At 52.1% G+C, this 18,567-nt stretch overlaps 1 protein-coding gene across 2 annotated transcripts in view; it reads right to left on the minus strand.

Annotated features, from left to right (window-relative positions):
* Nucleotides 1-17,668, minus strand: part of aspdh (aspartate dehydrogenase domain containing) — a 21,880-nt gene extending 4,212 nt beyond the window's left edge. Inside the window, exons 1-6 of one of the 2 annotated variants that reach the window (XM_031905051.1) lie at nucleotides 17,560-17,668; nucleotides 16,904-16,979; nucleotides 12,894-13,038; nucleotides 4,640-4,724; nucleotides 2,813-2,962; nucleotides 1-116 (exon numbers count right to left, since the gene is read on the minus strand). The exon at nucleotides 1-116 is cut by the window's left edge and continues 111 nt beyond it. In XM_031905051.1, the coding sequence (XP_031760911.1) occupies nucleotides 1-116; nucleotides 2,813-2,962; nucleotides 4,640-4,724; nucleotides 12,894-13,038; nucleotides 16,904-16,955 (548 nt within the window). In that variant the 5' untranslated portion in view covers nucleotides 16,956-16,979; nucleotides 17,560-17,668. 2 annotated transcript variants of the gene reach the window in all.
* Nucleotides 17,669-18,567: the final 899 nt, after the last annotated feature.

Here is an 18,567-nt window from a genome sequence, read left to right on the forward strand (position 1 = left end):
CGCACGGGGCCCTCGTACAGAATGGTCCGGTTACTCATGGCTTCTTGGTTCTTCTGCACCAAATCCCCTTCCAGCTTGAAACTGTTTGGGTGCTTTGTCATAGTAATTCTGAGACCCTAGAAATCCAAAGGGACTTGCCTGTTACAAAATGTTTACATGAATTAATATATTAATAAAACTGATATTGTACCTGCTCGGTTGCTAGGCACCAGGTTCCTATTTACCACTTTAGCTGAGTCTGCATTAATATTATAAGATAAAGGGACTGACCCAGGAATAGAGCTCCCGGGGGGCACAACATACACAGGCCGAGCTCCACTCACTCTGCTCCACCTTCTTCTACCCTAATACCCTCATCCCATGTTCCCCTACAGACCTCCCCCAGAGCAGCCCCCTACCTGTGGGTCTCATTACCCCACCGCATCAGCCACTCCCCTGTCCTGCAGAGTAATATATCCGCAACCGGGTCCCTGTCCTGCCCCCTAGGGGTGTGTGATACAGAGGGACACTTTCCCTTGTTGGGTGGTTCCCAGAGAGGAGGGGAAGGGTTCCAGGCTAGTGCCTCTCCTGCCCCCTAGGGGTGTGTGATACAGAGGGACACTTTCCCTTGTTGGGTGGTTCCCAGAGAGGAGGGGAAGGGTTCCAGGCTAGTGCCTCTCCTGCCCCCTAGGGGTGTGTGATACAGAGGGACACTTTCCCTTGTTGGGTGGTTCCCAGAGAGGAGGGGAAGGGTTCCAGGCTAGTGCCTGTCCTGCCCCCTACGGGTGTGTGATACAGAGGGACACTTTCCCTTGTTGGATGGTTCCCAGAGAGGAGGGGAAGGGTTCCAGGCTAGTGCCTGCCCCCTAGGGGTGTGTGATACAGAGGGACACTTTCCCTTGTTGGGTGGTTCCCAGAGAGGAGGGGAAGGGTTCCAGGCTACTGCCTGTCCTGCCCCCTAGGGGTGTGTGATACAGAGGGACACTTTCCCTTGTTGGATGGTTCCCAGAGAGGAGGGGAAGGGTTCCAGGCTAGTGCCTGTCCTGCCCCCTAGGGGTGTGTGATACAGAGGGACACTTTCCCTTGTTGGGTGGTTCCCAGAGAGGAGGGGAAGGGTTCCAGGCTACTGCCTGTCCTGCCCCCTAGGGGTGTGTGATACAGAGGGACACTTTCCCTTGTTGGGTGGTTCCCAGAGAGGAGGGGAAGGGTTCCAGGCTAGTGCCTGTCCTGCCCCCTAGGGGTGTGTGATACAAGAGGGACACTTTCCCTTGTTGGGTGGTTCCCAGAGAGGAGGGGAAGGGTTCCAGGCTAGTGCCTGTCCTGCCCCCTAGGGGTGTGTGATACAGAGGGACACTTTCCCTTGTTGGGTGGTTCCCAGAGAGGAGGGGAAGGGTTCCAGGCTAGTGCCTGTCCTGCCCCCTAGGGGTGTGTGATACAGAGGGACACTTTCCCTTGTTGGGTGGTTCCCAGAGAGGAGGGGAAGGGTTCCAGGCTAGTGCCTCTCCTGCCCCCTAGGGGTGTGTGATACAGAGGGACACTTTCCCTTGTTGGGTGGTTCCCAGAGAGGAGGGGAAGGGTTCCAGGCTAGTGCCTCTCCTGCCCCCCTAGGGGTGTGTGATACAGAGGGACACTTTCCCTTGTTGGGTGGTTCCCAGAGAGGAGGGGAAGGGTTCCAGGCTAGTGCCTCTCCTGCCCCCTAGGGGTGTGTGATACAGAGGGACACTTTCCCTTGTTGGGTGGTTCTCAGAGAGGAGGGGAAGGGTTCCAGGCTACTGCCTGTCCTGCCCCCTAGGGGTGTGTGATACAGAGGGACACTTTCCCTTGTTGGGTGGTTCCCAGAGAGGAGGGGAAGGGTTCCAGGCTACTGCCTGTCCTGCCCCCTAGGGGTGTGTGATACAGAGGGACACTTTCCCTTGTTGGGTGGTTCCCAGAGAGGAGGGGAAGGGTTCCAGGCTACTGCCTGTCCTGCCCCCTAGGGGTGTGTGATACAGAGGGACACTTTCTCTTGTTGGGTGGTTCCCAGAGAGGAGGGGAAGGGTTCCAAGCTAGTGCCTGTCCTGCCCCCTAGGGGTGTGTGATACAGAGGGACACTTTCCCTTGTTGGGTGGTTCCCAGAGAGGAGGGGAAGGGTTCCAGGCTACTGCCTGTCCTGCCCCCTAGGGGTGTGTGATACAGAGGGACACTTTCCCTTGTTGGGTGGTTCCCAGAGAGGAGGGGAAGGGTTCCAGGCTAGTGCCTCTCCTGCCCCCTGGGGGTGTGTGATACAGAGGGACACTTTCCCTTGTTGGGTGGTTCCCAGAGAGGAGGGGAAGGGTTCCAGGCTAGTGCCTGTCCTGCCCCCTAGGGGTGTGTGATACAGAGGGACACTTTCCCTTGTTGGGTGGTTCCCAGAGAGGAGGGGAAGGGTTCCAGGCTAGTGCCTGTCCTGCCCCCTAGGGGTGTGTGATACAGAGGGACACTTTCCCTTGTTGGGTGGTTCCCAGAGAGGAGGGGAAGGGTTCCAGGCTACTGCCTGTCCTGCCCCCTAGGGGTGTGTGATACAGAGGGACACTTTCCCTTGTTGGGTGGTTCCCAGAGAGGAGGGGAAGGGTTCCAGGCTACTGCCTGTCCTGCCCCCTAGGGGTGTGTGATACAGAGGGACACTTTCCCTTGTTGGGTGGTTCCCAGAGAGGAGGGGAAGGGTTCCAGGCTACTGCCTGTCCTGCCCCCTAGGGGTGTGTGATACAGAGGGGTTCGCTTTGGCCAGGGGCTTGGACTCCTGACCAAAATACTGGATTCAGTGCACCCTACATGATGCTTTTTTATTTTACCCAATGCTGTTTGGGGTTCTTACCTTCAGAGTACCTCGTTCTGCCATTTTAAAGATGTCTTCTGCTCCCCACAATGCACCACAAGGAACATACAGGGTGTTCCCCGAGAGCCTCGCCCGTTCCCTCAGCTTTGCTTCAGTGACTGTATCTGCGAGGGCAGTGGGAGACCCAACCTGCAGAGAGAAAGTGCTTCCAGGTTTGTATTCATTGTGTGTAGCACCTCTAGTATGGGAGAACTTGGGTGTCCATTGCATGGTCCCAGCCACCAAACACCTCCATGGCCAGATACCAAATGAGCAGATCTGGGCCCAGTCTGGCCACCCAGTTGCAGGGCCAAGCTGATCCAGTTGTTAGCCACAGATTGGATCATACTATTGGAAGCTCCATTGGCCAATAAGGGAAGGACCACATCAATGTTCTAATCGGTCTGAATGACATCCTCCCCATGTGAAATGATGGTTTAATGCCTTAATGGTTTTTCCCACATCAGGGCTGGAAATTTCACTCCAGTTGTAATATTTGCCCAGTGCAGTCCCATTAAGAGTGTAAGTGGGGGCAGATTGTTACCCCCCAGGTACATGACCTTACATTTACCCACACTGAATCCCATGTGCCCCTTAGCTGCCCAGAGTGCCAGGTTGCCCAGACCCTGCTGCAAGGTGCCCCACCCTGGGTGGAATGAATCGGGCTGCATGGTTCTGTGCCAAACACTGATGCATTACTTACTGTGCCCCCCCAAGTCATTAATGAACAAGTTAAATAAAAGTGGCCCCAATACAGAACCCTGAGGGACCCACTAAGAACCTCACTCCCAGTAGGAAATGTACCAGTGACCCCCCCTCACCCTCTGTACCCCACCCTGTGCCAGTTCCCTACCCAGGTACCAACAGCATCACTAAGAACCTCACTCCCAGTAGGGAATGTACCAGTGACCCCTCCCTGACTGCCCTCCCACAGTCCAACTACTGCCCCCCCACTGTCTGACTACTGCACCCCCACTGTCCGATTACTGCACCCCCCACTCTCCAACTACTGCCCCTCCACTCTCCAACTACTGCGCCCCCCACTCTCTGACTACTGCCCCCCCACTCTCTGACTTCTGCCCTCCCACTGTCCGACTACTGCACCCCCCACTGTCCGACTACTGTGCCCCCCTTTCTCCGACTACTGCCCCCCAACTCTCTAACTACTGCACCCTCAATCTCCAACTACTGCTCCCCCACTCTCTGACTACTGCACCCCCACTGTCCAACTACTGCGCCCCCAACCTCCAACTCCTGCGCCCCCACCTTCCGACTCCTGCACCCCCACTCTCCGACTCCTGCGTCCCCACTCTCTGACTCCTGCGCCCCCCTCTCTGACTCCTGCGCCCCCACTCTCCGACTCCTGTAACCCCACTCTCTGACTCCTGCGCCCCCACTCTCCGACTCCTGCGCCCCCACTCTCTGACTCCTGTGCCCCACTCTCTGACTCCTGCGCCCCACTCTCCGACTCCTGTAACCCCACTCTCTGACTCCTGCGACCCCACTCTCCGACTCCTGCACCCCCACTCTCCGACTACTGCTCCCCCACTGTCCAACTACTGCTCCCCCCACTCTGACTACTGCACCCCCCACTGTCCGACTACTGCACCCCCTCTGTCCGACTACTGCTCCCCCCACTGTCCAGCTTCTTACTTACCTCATCATAAAAAGCAATTAAATTGGTCTGACATGACCTGCCCCCCATAAAGCCATGCTGGTTCCTACCCATAATGCCATTCTTCATAATATAATTGTGAATGTGATCCCATAACAAATGGACCCAGTGAGGTTCAGCTGTTAGAGTTTGGGGTTAGTACAGATAATTACCAGAAAATGTGCCACAGAAAGGAATTTCTCCCCATATTCCCGGGTTATGCAAGGGTGGGCCACTTCTACAATCAGATCCGCTGCCCTGAAAGCAGAGACATAGCCGACTGAATGGGGTTCCCAGCAGCACAAACAGCACAAATCCCAGACTATTGGGGGGTCGCTTGCCAGAAACGGCTCCTTATTAGCCCCCCTGTAATTCCAACGCAACAACAAAATATTTATCCCACCCACTGGCACCCCAGTAATCCCACCCAATGCACCCCGGTAATCCCACCCAATGCACCCCGGTAATCCCACCCAATGCACCCCGGTAATCCTACCCACTGCACCCCAGTAATCCCACCCACTGGAACCCCGGTAATCCCACCCAATGCACCCCAGTAATCTCACCAACTGGCACCCCGGTAATCCCACCCAATGCACCCCAGTAATCTCACCAACTGGCACCCCAGTAATCCCACCCAATGCACCCTGGTAATCCCACCCAATGCACCCCAGTAATCCTACCCACTGCACCCCAGTAATCCCACCCACTGGCACCCCGGTAATCCCACCCAATGCACCCCAGTAATCCCACCCAATGCATCCCAGTAATCCCATCCACTGCACCCCAGTAATCCCACCCACTGGTACCCCGGAAATCCCACCCAATGCACCCCAGTAATCCCACCCTCTGGCACCCCAGTAATTCAATCCACTGACACCCCGGTAATCCCATCCACTGGCACCCCAGTAATCCCACCCACTGGCACCCCAGTATTCCCACCCACTGGCACCCCAGTAATCCCACCCAACGCACCCAGTAATCTTACCCACTGGGACCCCAGTAATACCACCCACTGGCACCCCGATAATCCCACCCAATGCACCCAGTAATCTTACCCACTGACACCCCAGTAATCCCACCCACTGGCACCCCAGTTATCTTACCCACTGGCACCCCAGTAATCCCACCCACTGGCACCCCAGTAAATCCACCCAATGCACCCAGTAAATCCACCCAATGCACCCCAGTAATCCCACCCACTGACACCCCAGTAATTCCACCCACTGGCACCCCAGTAAATCCACCCAATGCACCCCAGTAAATCCACCCAATGCACCCCAGTAATGCCACCCACTGGCACCCCGTAATGGCACCCACTGGCACCCCAGTAATCCCACCCAATGCACCCCGGTAATCTCACCCAATGCACCGCAGTAATCCCACCCACTGGCACCCCAGTATTCCCACCCACTGGCACCCCAGTAATCCCACCACTGGCACCCCAGTAATCTCACACACTGGCACCCCGGTAATCCCACCCAATGCACCCCGGGAATCTCACCCACTGGCACCCCAGTAATCTCACCCAATGCACTCCAGTAATCCCACCCACTGGAACCCCAGTAATCCCACCCAATGCACCCCAGTAATCCCACCCAATGCACTCCAGTAATCTCACACACTGGCACCCCGGTAATCCCACCCAATGCACCCCGGTAATCTCACCCACTGGCACCCCGGTAATCTCACTCACTGGCACCCCAGTGATCCCACCCACTGGCACCCCAGTAATCTCACACACTGGCACCCCGGTAATCTCACCCACTGGCACCCCAGTAATCCCACCCAATGCACCCCAGTAATCCCACCCAATGCACCCCGGTAATCCCACCCACTGGCACCCTAGTAATCTCACCCAATGCACCCCAGTAATCCTACACACTGGCACCCCAGTAATCCCACCCAATGCATCCCAGTAATCCCATCCACTGGCACCCCAGTAATCTCACACACTGGCACCCCGGTAATCCCACCCAACGCACCCCAGTAATCTCACCCAATGCACCCCAGTAATCTCACCCACTGGCACCCCAGTAATCTCACCCAATGCACCCCAGTAATATCACCCACTGGCACCCCAGTAATCTCACACACTGGCACCCCGGTAATCCCACCCAATGCACCCCGGTAATCTCACCCAATGCACCCCAGTAATCCCACCCACTGGCACCCCAGTAATCCCACCCAATGCACCCCAGTAATCCCACCCAATGCACCCTAATGCCCCAGTGCCACAAATGGCTCAAACTGCTCTGAGCTAAAAACATTGGGCCTGATTCAAGTGCGATTTAACGTGCGCTATTTATAGCGTGCGGTAAAAATTTTACCGCGTCTTAATTTTGGCGATTTTTCGCACGATTCACTATAAGCATACTTGCGCTTTTTTACGCGAGATATTGCATGCGTTATTTAACTCGCGAAGACTATTTCAATGCAGTATTTGCTGGTACATGTGCTAAATTACGCCCGCGAATAGTCACCGCATATGAATGGTAGCTTAGAAATAGTGTATAAAAATTGTCGCCGCATATAAATGGTGTATATAAATATTAGCCACATATAAATGGTAGCATATAAATAGTAGCATATAAATAGTAGCATATAAATAGTAGCATATAAATGGTAGCATATAAATAGTAGATGCTTATAAATAGTAGCATATAAATAGTAGCATATAAATAGTAGCATATAAATAGTAGTATATAAATAGTAGCCACTAGTGATGAGCAAATGTGTTCTGGTTTCTTTAGTGAAAATTAGCAAATCTTTCGAAAGATCCACGAAACGGCAAAAAAATTGTTGCTGTGACTATTATTTTTTGACGCTTGTATAAATTTTTGTATGTGCGGTGAATTTTTGCGTGGAAAATTTTTTCAGGCGTTTTGCCATTGGTGGATTGTTTTGCGAAACGCATGAAAAAATCCGCCGCAAAAAAATTCAACGCACGTCCAAACATTCGCTGCGAATCCATGCCTGGCGAAACATTTCATCACTTGTAGCCAAATAGAAATAGTCGCGCAAATGAACGCTCGCCATGTTAGCCATACACGCCAATACTTGCGGAAAATTACTGTATTAAAAATGACCATTTCGCTGCAAACTGGCGGCTGCGTCACTCTGGGGGAAACACAGACTGAATAAATAACTGTAAGTCCATATTTTATTGGCAAAAGCTCATTTACTGTACTTTTGTATAATTTTTCGCCTGCCTGTAGTAGGTGTTAATTTTCGCATAGCCGAATGCGATATTTAGCGCACAAAAGTTATAGTGAATCATGCGATCGTATTCTTTTCAGCGCGGAAATGAACGTATGCGGTAAAACTAGCGCGAGAAATACCGCATGCGAAAATGCGACTTATCGCATGCGGTAATGCTGTAGTGAATCGCGCGCTAATTGTCGCGTCTTTTTTACCGCAAAAAAGCGTGCGATAAACTTTAGTGAATCAGGCCCATTGTGTTTGTGACTGAATGGGAAACCAGTTTTTCCCCATTGGGCGCCCAGTGCTGAAGCCCTTATTGGAGCAAATAATCCAGCCAATGGGGGGCCATTAGGGGCCATTGGGGGCCATTAGTTGCCTCCTCCGGGGAATTTGATCCTTTTCGCTAATGGCTTTAATATAAACACTTTTTTATATTTGTGATCTTGCCCCAAATAAGGGTATATTAGATTGTAAGCTCTATGGCTCAGGCACCTCCTTTCTACCATGTCTCTTACCACATGGGTTGTGGCGAAGCCTAATGGGACAGATTGGCTCCTCGCTAGTCCCAGAGATATAGGGGCCCAATCGGCTGATTCCCTGATTCAATTTACAGCCCCCCCTCACCTCAATCACTGTTAGTCCCAACGTAACCAAAACCTTCCGCCGACCCAATCACTGTTAGTCCCAATGTAACCGAAACCTTCCGCCGACCCAATCACTGTTAGTCCCAATGTAACCGAAACCTTCCGCCAACCCAATCACTGTTAGTCCCAATGTAACCGAAACCTTCCGCCGACCCAATCACTGTTAGTCCCAACGTAACCGAAACCTTCCGCCGACCCAATCACTGTTAGTCCCAACCAACGTAACCGAAACCTTCCGCTGACCCAATCACTGTTAGTCCCAACGTAACCAAAACCTTCCGCCGACCCAATCACTGTTAGTCCCAACGTAACCGAAACCTTCCGCCGACCCAATCACTGTTAGTCCCAACGTAACCAAAACCTTCCGCCGACCCAATCACTGTTAGTCCCAACATAACCAAAACCTTCCGCCGACCCAATCACTGTTAGTCCCAACGTAACCAAAACCTTCCGCCGACCCAATCACTGTTAGTCCCAACGTAACCGAAACCTTCCGCCGACCCAATCACTGTTAGTCCCAACATAACCAAAACCTTCCGCCGACCCAATCACTGTTAGTCCCAACGTAACCAAAACCTTCCGCCGACCCAATCACTGTTAGTCCCAACGTAACCGAAACCTTCCGCCGACCCAATCACTGTTAGTCCCAACGTAACCGAAACCTTCCGCCGACCCAATCACTGTTAGTCCCAACATAACCAAAACCTTCCGCCGACCCAATCACCGTTAGTCCCAACGTAACTGAAACCTTCCGCCGACCCAATCCCTATTAGTCCCAACGTAACCGAAACCTTCCGCCGACCCAATCACTGTTAGTCCCAACGTAACCGAAACCTTCCGCCGACCCAATCACCCAATATAAACACTTTTTTATATTTGTGATCTTGCCCCAAATAAGGGTATATTAGATTGTAAGCTCTATGGCTCAGGCACCTCCTTTCTACCATGTCTCTTACCACATGGGTTGTGGCGAAGCCTAATGGGACAGATTGGCTCCTCGCTAGTCCCAGAGATATAGGGGCCCAATCGGCTGATTCCCTGATTCAATTTACAGCCCCCCCTCACCTCAATCACTGTTAGTCCCAATGTAACCGAAACCTTCCGCCAACCCAATCACTGTTAGTCCCAATGTAACCGAAACCTTCCGCCGACCCAATCACTGTTAGTCCCAACGTAACCGAAACCTTCCGCCGACCCAATCACTGTTAGTCCCAACCAACGTAACCGAAACCTTCCGCTGACCCAATCACTGTTAGTCCCAACGTAACCAAAACCTTCCGCCGACCCAATCACTGTTAGTCCCAACGTAACCGAAACCTTCCGCCGACCCAATCACTGTTAGTCCCAACGTAACCAAAACCTTCCGCCGACCCAATCACTGTTAGTCCCAACATAACCAAAACCTTCCGCCGACCCAATCACTGTTAGTCCCAACGTAACCAAAACCTTCCGCCGACCCAATCACTGTTAGTCCCAACGTAACCGAAACCTTCCGCCGACCCAATCACTGTTAGTCCCAACATAACCAAAACCTTCCGCCGACCCAATCACCGTTAGTCCCAACGTAACCGAAACCTTCCGCCGACCCAATCACCGTTAGTCCCAACGTAACCGAAACCTTCCGCCGACCCAATCACTGTTAGTCCCAACGTAACCAAAACCTTCCGCCGACCCAATCACTGTTAGTCCCAACGTAACCGAAACCTTCCGCCGACCCAATCACTGTTAGTCCCAACGTAACCAAAACCTTCCGCCGACCCAATCACTGTTAGTCCCAACATAACCAAAACCTTCCGCCGACCCAATCACTGTTAGTCCCAACGTAACCAAAACCTTCCGCCGACCCAATCACTGTTAGTCCCAACGTAACCGAAACCTTCCGCCGACCCAATCACTGTTAGTCCCAACGTAACCGAAACCTTCCGCCGACCCAATCACTGTTAGTCCCAACATAACCAAAACCTTCCGCCGACCCAATCACCGTTAGTCCCAACGTAACTGAAACCTTCCGCCGACCCAATCCCTATTAGTCCCAACGTAACCGAAACCTTCCGCCGACCCAATCACTGTTAGTCCCAACGTAACCGAAACCTTCCGCCGACCCAATCACCCAATATAAACACTTTTTTATATTTGTGATCTTGCCCCAAATAAGGGTATATTAGATTGTAAGCTCTATGGCTCAGGCACCTCCTTTCTACCATGTCTCTTACCACATGGGTTGTGGCGAAGCCTAATGGGACAGATTGGCTCCTCGCTAGTCCCAGAGATATAGGGGCCCAATCGGCTGATTCCCTGATTCAATTTACAGCCCCCCCTCACCTCAATCACTGTTAGTCCCAAGGTAACCAAAACCTTCCGCCGACCCAATCACTGTTAGTCCCAATGTAACCGAAACCTTCCGCCGACCCAATCACTGTTAGTCCCAAGATAACCAAAACCTTCCGCCGACCCAATCACCGTTAGTCCCAACGTAACCGAAACCATCCGCCAACCCAATCACCGTTAGTCCCGACGTAACCGAAACCTTCCGCCGACCCAATCACTGTTAGTCCCGACGTAACCGAAACCTTCCGCCGACCCAATTACTGTTAGTCCCAACGTAACCGAAACCTTCCGCCGACCCAATTACTGTTAGTCCCAACGTAACCGTAACCTTCCGCTGAGCCAGTCACTGTTAGTCCCAACCTAACCGAAACCTTCCGCTGAGCCAGTCACTGTTAGTCCCAACGTAACCGAAACCTTCCGCCGACCCAGTCACTGTTAGTCCCAACGTAACCGAAACCTTCCGCCGACCCAATCACCGTTAGTCCCAACGTAACCAAAACCTTCCGCCGACCCAGTCACTGTTAGTCCCAACGTAACCGAAACCTTCCGCCGACCCAGTCACTGTTAGTCTCAACGTAACCGAAACCTTCCGCCGACCCAGTCACTGTTAGTCCCAACGTAACCAAAACCTTCCGCCGACCCAGTCACTGTTAGTCCCAACGTAACCAAAACCTTCCGCCGACCCAATCACTGTTAGTCCCAACATAACCGAAACCTTCCGCCGACCCAGTCACTGTTAGTCCCAACATAACCGAAACCTTCCGCCGACCCAATCACTGTTAGTCCCAACGTAAGCGAAACCTTCCGCCGACCCAATCACTGTTAGTCCCAACATAACCGAAACCTTCCGCCGACCCAGTCACTGTTAGTCCCAACATAACCGAAACCTTCCGCCGACCCAGTCACTGTTAGTCCCAACATAACCGAAACCTTCCGCCGACCCAGTCACTGTTAGTCCCAACATAACCGAAACCTTCCGCCGACCCAGTCACTGTTAGTCCCAACGTAACCGAAACCTTCCGCCGACCCAGTCACTGTTAGTCCCAACATAACCGAAACCTTCCGCCGACCCAGTCACTGTTAGTCCCAACATAACCGAAACCTTCCGCCGACCCAGTCACTGTTAGTCCCAACATAACCGAAACCTTCCGCCGACCCAGTCACTGTTAGTCCCAACGTAACCGAAACCTTCCGCTGAGCCAGTCGGAGGAATATAGTAGGGTTAATGCTAACGGCTCCACCTTGTGGCCAAACACAGAACTTTACATCAAATTTCATATTTAGACCTTTCGGCTGTCGAGTATCTAAAGTGAATATGCAGAGACCTTCCCTATTGGTCACTAATCATCTCCCCTCCCCTTGTACCCCACGACCCGCTGCATGGGATTTCTAGGCTCCCACATATTCTACTACTGATAACTCTATGGGTTAGTTATATCTATTTACTCTATGGGTTAGTTATATCTGTATACTCTATGGGTTAGTTATATCTATATATACTTTATGGGTTAGTTATATCTACTCTATAGGTTAGTTATATCTATATATACTCTATGGGTTAGTTATATCTACTCTATAGGTTAGTTATATCTATATATACTCTATGGGTTAGTTATATCTACTCTATGGGTTAGTTATATCTATATATACTCTATGGGTTAGTTATATCTATATATACTCTATGGGTTAGTTATATCTATATACTCTATGGGTTAGTAATATCTACTCTATGGGTTAGTTATATCTATATATACTCTATGGGTTAGTTATATCTACTCTATGGGTTAGTTATATCTATATATACTCTATGGGTTAGTTATATCTATATATACTCTATGGGTTAGTTATATCTATATATACTCTATGGGTTAGTTATATCTATATACTCTAGGGGTTAGTAATATCTATATATACTCTATGGTTAGTTATATCTATATACTCTATGGGTTGGTTATATCTACTCTATATCTACTCTACAAGGAGCCACTGCTGCCCTCTATGCCAGGGTGTGGGCACTGCTGTATGTTATGTACTTTCTGTGCCCTCCCTGTGCCGGCGCCATGTTGGCACTCACACCCCTCAGTACCTCACGGGGGGGGGGGGCTGATGGCACACTGATATGAGTGGGTGAAGCTCCTGGTTGGTGAGATTGGGGGGCACATAGTGACCTGGGGGGGTATTGCAGACGACGATTCTGCTACTGGAAATAATAACACAAACATAGATATTCTATACAATAAAAGCCCATTACCATCTCTGACAGTCGGAGAGATCCTGAAGTTGCAGACGGGGATCCACCGCCCCGCTGAGCTTTTCCCTCCTCCGGTTCCAAACAAATGCGAGTTCCATGGAATGATTTGCCCCTTCTCTCACTATTTTATCTACCAGATACTTCCCTGGGAAATACAAAGTCATTAGCGGAATGTTCTTTTGCCCCCCAATTCCCACCTGTCTGCCCTGAACCCCACTGTTTCAGTAACAGAAAACTGAGGTAAATGAGGCTTTAACTTTGTATAGAGACCAACCGCATCGGTGGCGTGCGTTAAAAATTTTACCACGTCTTAATTTTGGCGATTTTTCGCACGATTCACTATAAGCATACTCGCGCTTTTTTACGCGTGATATTGCATGTGTTATTTAACTCGCGAAGACTATTTCAATGCGGTATTTGCTGGTACATGTGCTAAATTACGCCCGCGAATAGTCACCGCATTTGAATGGTAGCTTAGAAATAGTGTATATAAATGGTGTATATAAATATTAGTCACATATAAATAGTAGCATATAAATAGTAGCCACTAGTGATGAGCGAATGTGTTCTGGTTTCTTTAGTGAAAAATTAGCAAATCTTTCGAAAGATCCACGAAACGGCAAAAATGTTGTGCGGGCAAAAAAATTGTTGCTGTGACTATTATTTTTTGACGCTTGTATGAATTTTTGTATGTGCGGTGAATTTTTGCGTGGCAAATTTTTTCAGGCGTTTTGCCATTGGCGGATTGTTTTGCGAAACGCATGAAAAAATCCGCCGCAAAAAAATTCAACGCACGTCCAAAAATTCGCTGTGAATCCATGCCTGGCGAAACATTTCATCACTTGTAGCCAAATAGAAATAATCGCGCAAATGAACGCACGCCATGTTAGCCATACACGCCAATACTTGCAGAAAATTACTGTATTAAAAATGACCATTTCGCTGCAAACTGGCGGCTGCGTCACTCTGGGGGAAACACAGACTGAATAAATAACCCTGTAAGTCCATATTTTATTGCAAAAAATCATTTACTGTACTTTTGTATAATTTTTCGCCTGCCTGTAGTAGGTGTTAATTTTCGCATAGCCGAATGCGATATTTAGTGCGCAAAAGTTATAGTGAATCATGCGATCGTATTCTTTTCAGCGCGGAAATGAACGTATGCGATAAAACTAGCGCGAGAAATACCGCATGCGAAAATGCGACTTATCGCATGCGGTAATGCTGTAGTGAATCGCGCGCTAATTGTCGCGTCTTTTTTACCGCAAAAAAGCGTGCGATAAACTTTAGTGAATCAGGCCCTAAGTATCTGCTTAGCCTATTCCTATTATTAGCCCATAGGTATGGCGGCCTATTCCTTCCCACTGTAATATAGCGATGCCCCCACCCCCATGTTTCATGACAGGCACAGTGCAGATCCCAGACACCATTGGAATGTGTTGCCTTGCAGGGCAGTAAAGAGTTAAGTGCTTTGAGTAATGTGGCTACTGGGGAGGGGACCCCAATGTGACCCAATAGCAGGTTTGCCCAACCATGACTGACAAGTGGAAGCTATACTCAGCTCCAGTGTCTTCTCCATTACAGCCAATAAGCCCTCCTCCCTGCCCATCTTCTCCCCCTCAGCCCCAGTACCTTCCTTGTAGCCCCTCCTGCCCCCCAACCTCTCTGCTGCTTTGTGATGTCAAATGGGAGAGCAGCAAGGAACCCCCCCATATATAGGGTGTCAGTGGGGTCACCTTATGTGCCACGGCACCATCATAACAAAAGTCATTTTTGGGGGGACCCACCTGCATTGCACCAAGGGTTTCCACCTCACCCCTCTAATACCGGCCCCCTCACCCCTCTAACACCGGCCCCCTCACCCCTCTAATACCGGCCCCCTCACCCCTCTAATACCGGCCCCCTCACCCCTCTAATACCGGCCCCCTCACCCCTCTAATACCGGCCCCCTCACCCCTCTAATACCGGCCCCCTCACCCCTCTAATACCGGCCCCCTCACCCCTCTAATACCGGCCCCCTCACCCCTCTAACACCGGCCCCCTCACCCCTCTAATACCGGCCCCCTCACCCCTCTAATACTGGCCCCCTCACCCCTCTAATACCGGCCCCCCTCACCCCTCTAATACCCGCCCCCTCACCCTCTAATACCGGCCCCCCTCACCCCTCTAATACCGGCCCCCTCACCCCTCTAATACCGGCCCCTCACCCCTCTAATACCCGCCCCCTCCCCCCTCTAATACCAGCCCCCTCCCCCCTCTAATACCGGCCCCCTCACCCCTCTAATACTGGCCCCCTCACCCCTCTAATACCGGCCCCCTCACCCCTCTAATACCCGCCCCCTCCCCCCTCTAATACCGGCCCCTCCCCCCTCTAATACCGGCCCCCTCACCCCTCTAATACCCGCCCCCTCCCCCCTCTAATACCGGCCCCCTCCCCCCTCTAATACCGGCCCCCTCACCCTCTAATACCGGCCCCCTCACCCCTCTAATACCGGCCCCCTCACCCCTCTAATACCGGCCCCCTCCCCCCTCTAATACCGGCCCCCTCACCCCTCTAATACCGGCCCCCCTCACCCCTCTAATACCCGCCCCTCACCCCTCTAATACCCGCCCCCTCCCCCCTCTAATACCGGCCCCCTCACCCCTCTAATACCGGCCCCCCTCCCCCCTCTAATACCGGCCCCCTCACCCCTCTAATACCGGCCCCCTCACCCCTCTAATACCGGCCCCCCTCACCCCTCTAATACCGGCCCCCCTCACCCCTCTAATACCGGCCCCCTCACCCCTCTAATACCCACCCCCTCCCCCTCTAATACCCACCCCCTCGCCACTCTAATACCCGCCCCCTCCCCCCTCTAATACCCGCCCCCTCACCACTCTAATACTGACCCCCTCACCCCTCTAATACCGGCCCCCTCACCCCTCTAATACCGGCCCCCTCGCCCCTCTAATACCACCCCCTCGCCACTCTAATACCCGCCCCCTCCCCCCTCTAATACCCGCCCCCCTCACCACTCTAATACTGACCCCCTCACCCCTCTAATACCGGCCCCCTCACCCCTCTAATACCGGCCCCTCCCCCCTCTAATACCCGCCCCCTCACCCCTCTAATACCGGCCCCCTCACCCCTCTAATACCGGCCCCCTCACCCCTCTAATACCGGCCCCCTCACCCCTCTAATACCGGCCCCCTCGCCCCTCTAATACCCGCCCCCTCACCCTCTAATACTGGCCCCCTCACCCCTCTAATACCCGCCCCCTCACCCCTCTAATATCGGCCCCCCTCACCCCTCTAATACCCGCCCCCTCGCCCCTCTAATACCCGCCCCCTCCCCCCTCTAATACCGCCCCCTCACCCCTCTAATACCGGTCCCCTCCCCCCCTAATACCGGCCCCCTCACCCCTCTAATACCGACCCCCTCCCCCCTCTAATACCGGCCCCCTCACCCCTCTAATACCGACCCCCTTCCCCCCTAATACCGGCCCCCTCACCCCTCTAATACCGGCCCCTTCACCCCTCTAATACCGACCCCCCGACCCCCTCTAATACCGGCCCCCTCCCCCCTCTAATACCGCCCCCCTCACCCCTCTAATACCGACCCCCCTCACCCCTCTAATACCGACCCCCCTCCCCCCTCTAATACCGGCCCCCTCACCCTCTAATACCGGTCCCCTCCCCCCCTAATACCGGCCCCCTCATCCCTCTAATACTGACCCCCCTCACCCCTCTAATACCGGCCCCCTCATCCCTCTAATACTGACCCCCCTCACCCCTCTAATACCGCCCCCCTCACCCCTCTAATACCGGCCCCCCTCCCCCCTGTGGATTAATATGTGGCATATTATGTGGTATTAAAGGGGTGATGTGGCAACCATAACCCCCCCCCGTCCACCCCTGGTGTCCCCAGATCTGAGGTAGGAAAGTCGGGGGGAGAGGGATTTCTATAGAGCTGAGCCCCCCTGTGACCCCCACACACACAGTATATATATAGGAATATGCTTCATACTCACCTATATGTCCGTATCCCACAACTCCAATCCGCATTCTTCTTTCTTCCGACATTTTTCGCTACAGGAGCCAATGGGGCTGCCAGAAAGGTGCCGGGAAATCATTATTCATTATGGGGAATAACTCGGTAATTCCCTTTATTTGTCCCCAAATCATAGCCCCCCCGCCCTGTATTCTCATAGCAACCTCTCTATCGTATCAATTTACATTCCAATTGCAGCTCATACAGGCGAAGCACAGCGGGGACTGAGAGGGCAACTTCCCCTAGCAACCAAGCAGCAGTTTGGCAGTTATGGGGCATTATGGGGTATTATGGGGTATTATTGTGATATTGTGAGACATAACGGGGCATTATGGGGCATTATGGGGTATTATGGGGCATTATGGGGCATTATTGTGATATTGTGAGACATTACGGGGCATTATGGGGTATTATGGGGCATTATGGGGCATTATGGGGTATTATGGGGCATTATTGTGATATTGTGAGACATAACGGGGTATTATGGGGTATTATGGGGCATTATTGTGATATTGTGAGACATAACGGGGTATTATGGGGTATTTTGGGGCATTATTGTGATACATAACGGGGTATTATGGGGTATTTTGGGGCATTATTGTTATATTATGGGGTATTACACAGCAATGTACATACCTTTTCTGTTCAGTTCTGCTCTTGTGGATCGGTGTTGGCGCCGGTTACACAGCAGGAGAGATTATCTTTATACTTTGCCCCAGAGCCTCACTGGCCAGCAGCACATTGGGGAGGTCTCTCTCTTGGTTTTGTTAATTATTAATCACATCCCTTTGTTTCCTGCACAGATTTAACTCTCCCCTCAGCCCCATATACCCAGTATAACTAGTGTGGCCTTCTGATTGGGCAATGGTCCCTCCTCCCTAGGGGGCTGGTATTTATCCTTCATTATTCAGCTCTTCCTCTCAACTGGGACAGGGACTGATGGGAATGGGATAGGGACCTTAGATTGTAAGCTCACTGGGGCAGGGACTGATGGGAATGGGATAGGGACCTTAGATTGTAAGCTCACTGGGGCAGGGACTGATGGGAATGGGATAGGGACCTTAGATTGTAAGCAAACTGGGGCAGGGACTGATGGGAATGGGATAGGGACCTTAGATTGTAAGCAAACTGGGGCAGGCACTGATGGGAATGGGATAGGGACCTTAGATTGTAAGCTCACTGGGGCAGGGACTGATGGGAATGGGATAGGGACCTTAGATTGTAAGCTCACTGGGGCAGGGACTGATGGGAATGGGATAGGGGCCTTAGATTGTAAGCTCACTGGGGCAGGGGCTGATGGGAATGGGATAGGGACCTTAGATTGTAAGCAAACTGGGGCAGGGACTGATGGGAATGTGATAGGGACCTTAGATTGTAAGCTCACTGGGGCAGGGACTGATGGGAATAGGATAGGGGCCTTAGATTGTAAGCTCACTGGGGCAGGGACTGATGGGAATGGGAGAGGGGCCTTAGATTGTAAGCTCACTGGGGCAGGGGCTGATGGGAATGGGATAGGGACCTTAGATTGTAAGCTCACTGGGGCAGGGACTGATGGGAATGGGATAGGGACCTTAGATTGTAAGTTCACTGGGGCAGGGGCTGATGGGAATGTGATAGGGACCTTAGATTGTAAGCTCACTGGGG

This window comes from Xenopus tropicalis, chromosome 7 (genome assembly GCF_000004195.4).
Source record: "Xenopus tropicalis strain Nigerian chromosome 7, UCB_Xtro_10.0, whole genome shotgun sequence".
Taxonomy (NCBI): domain Eukaryota; kingdom Metazoa; phylum Chordata; class Amphibia; order Anura; family Pipidae; genus Xenopus; species Xenopus tropicalis.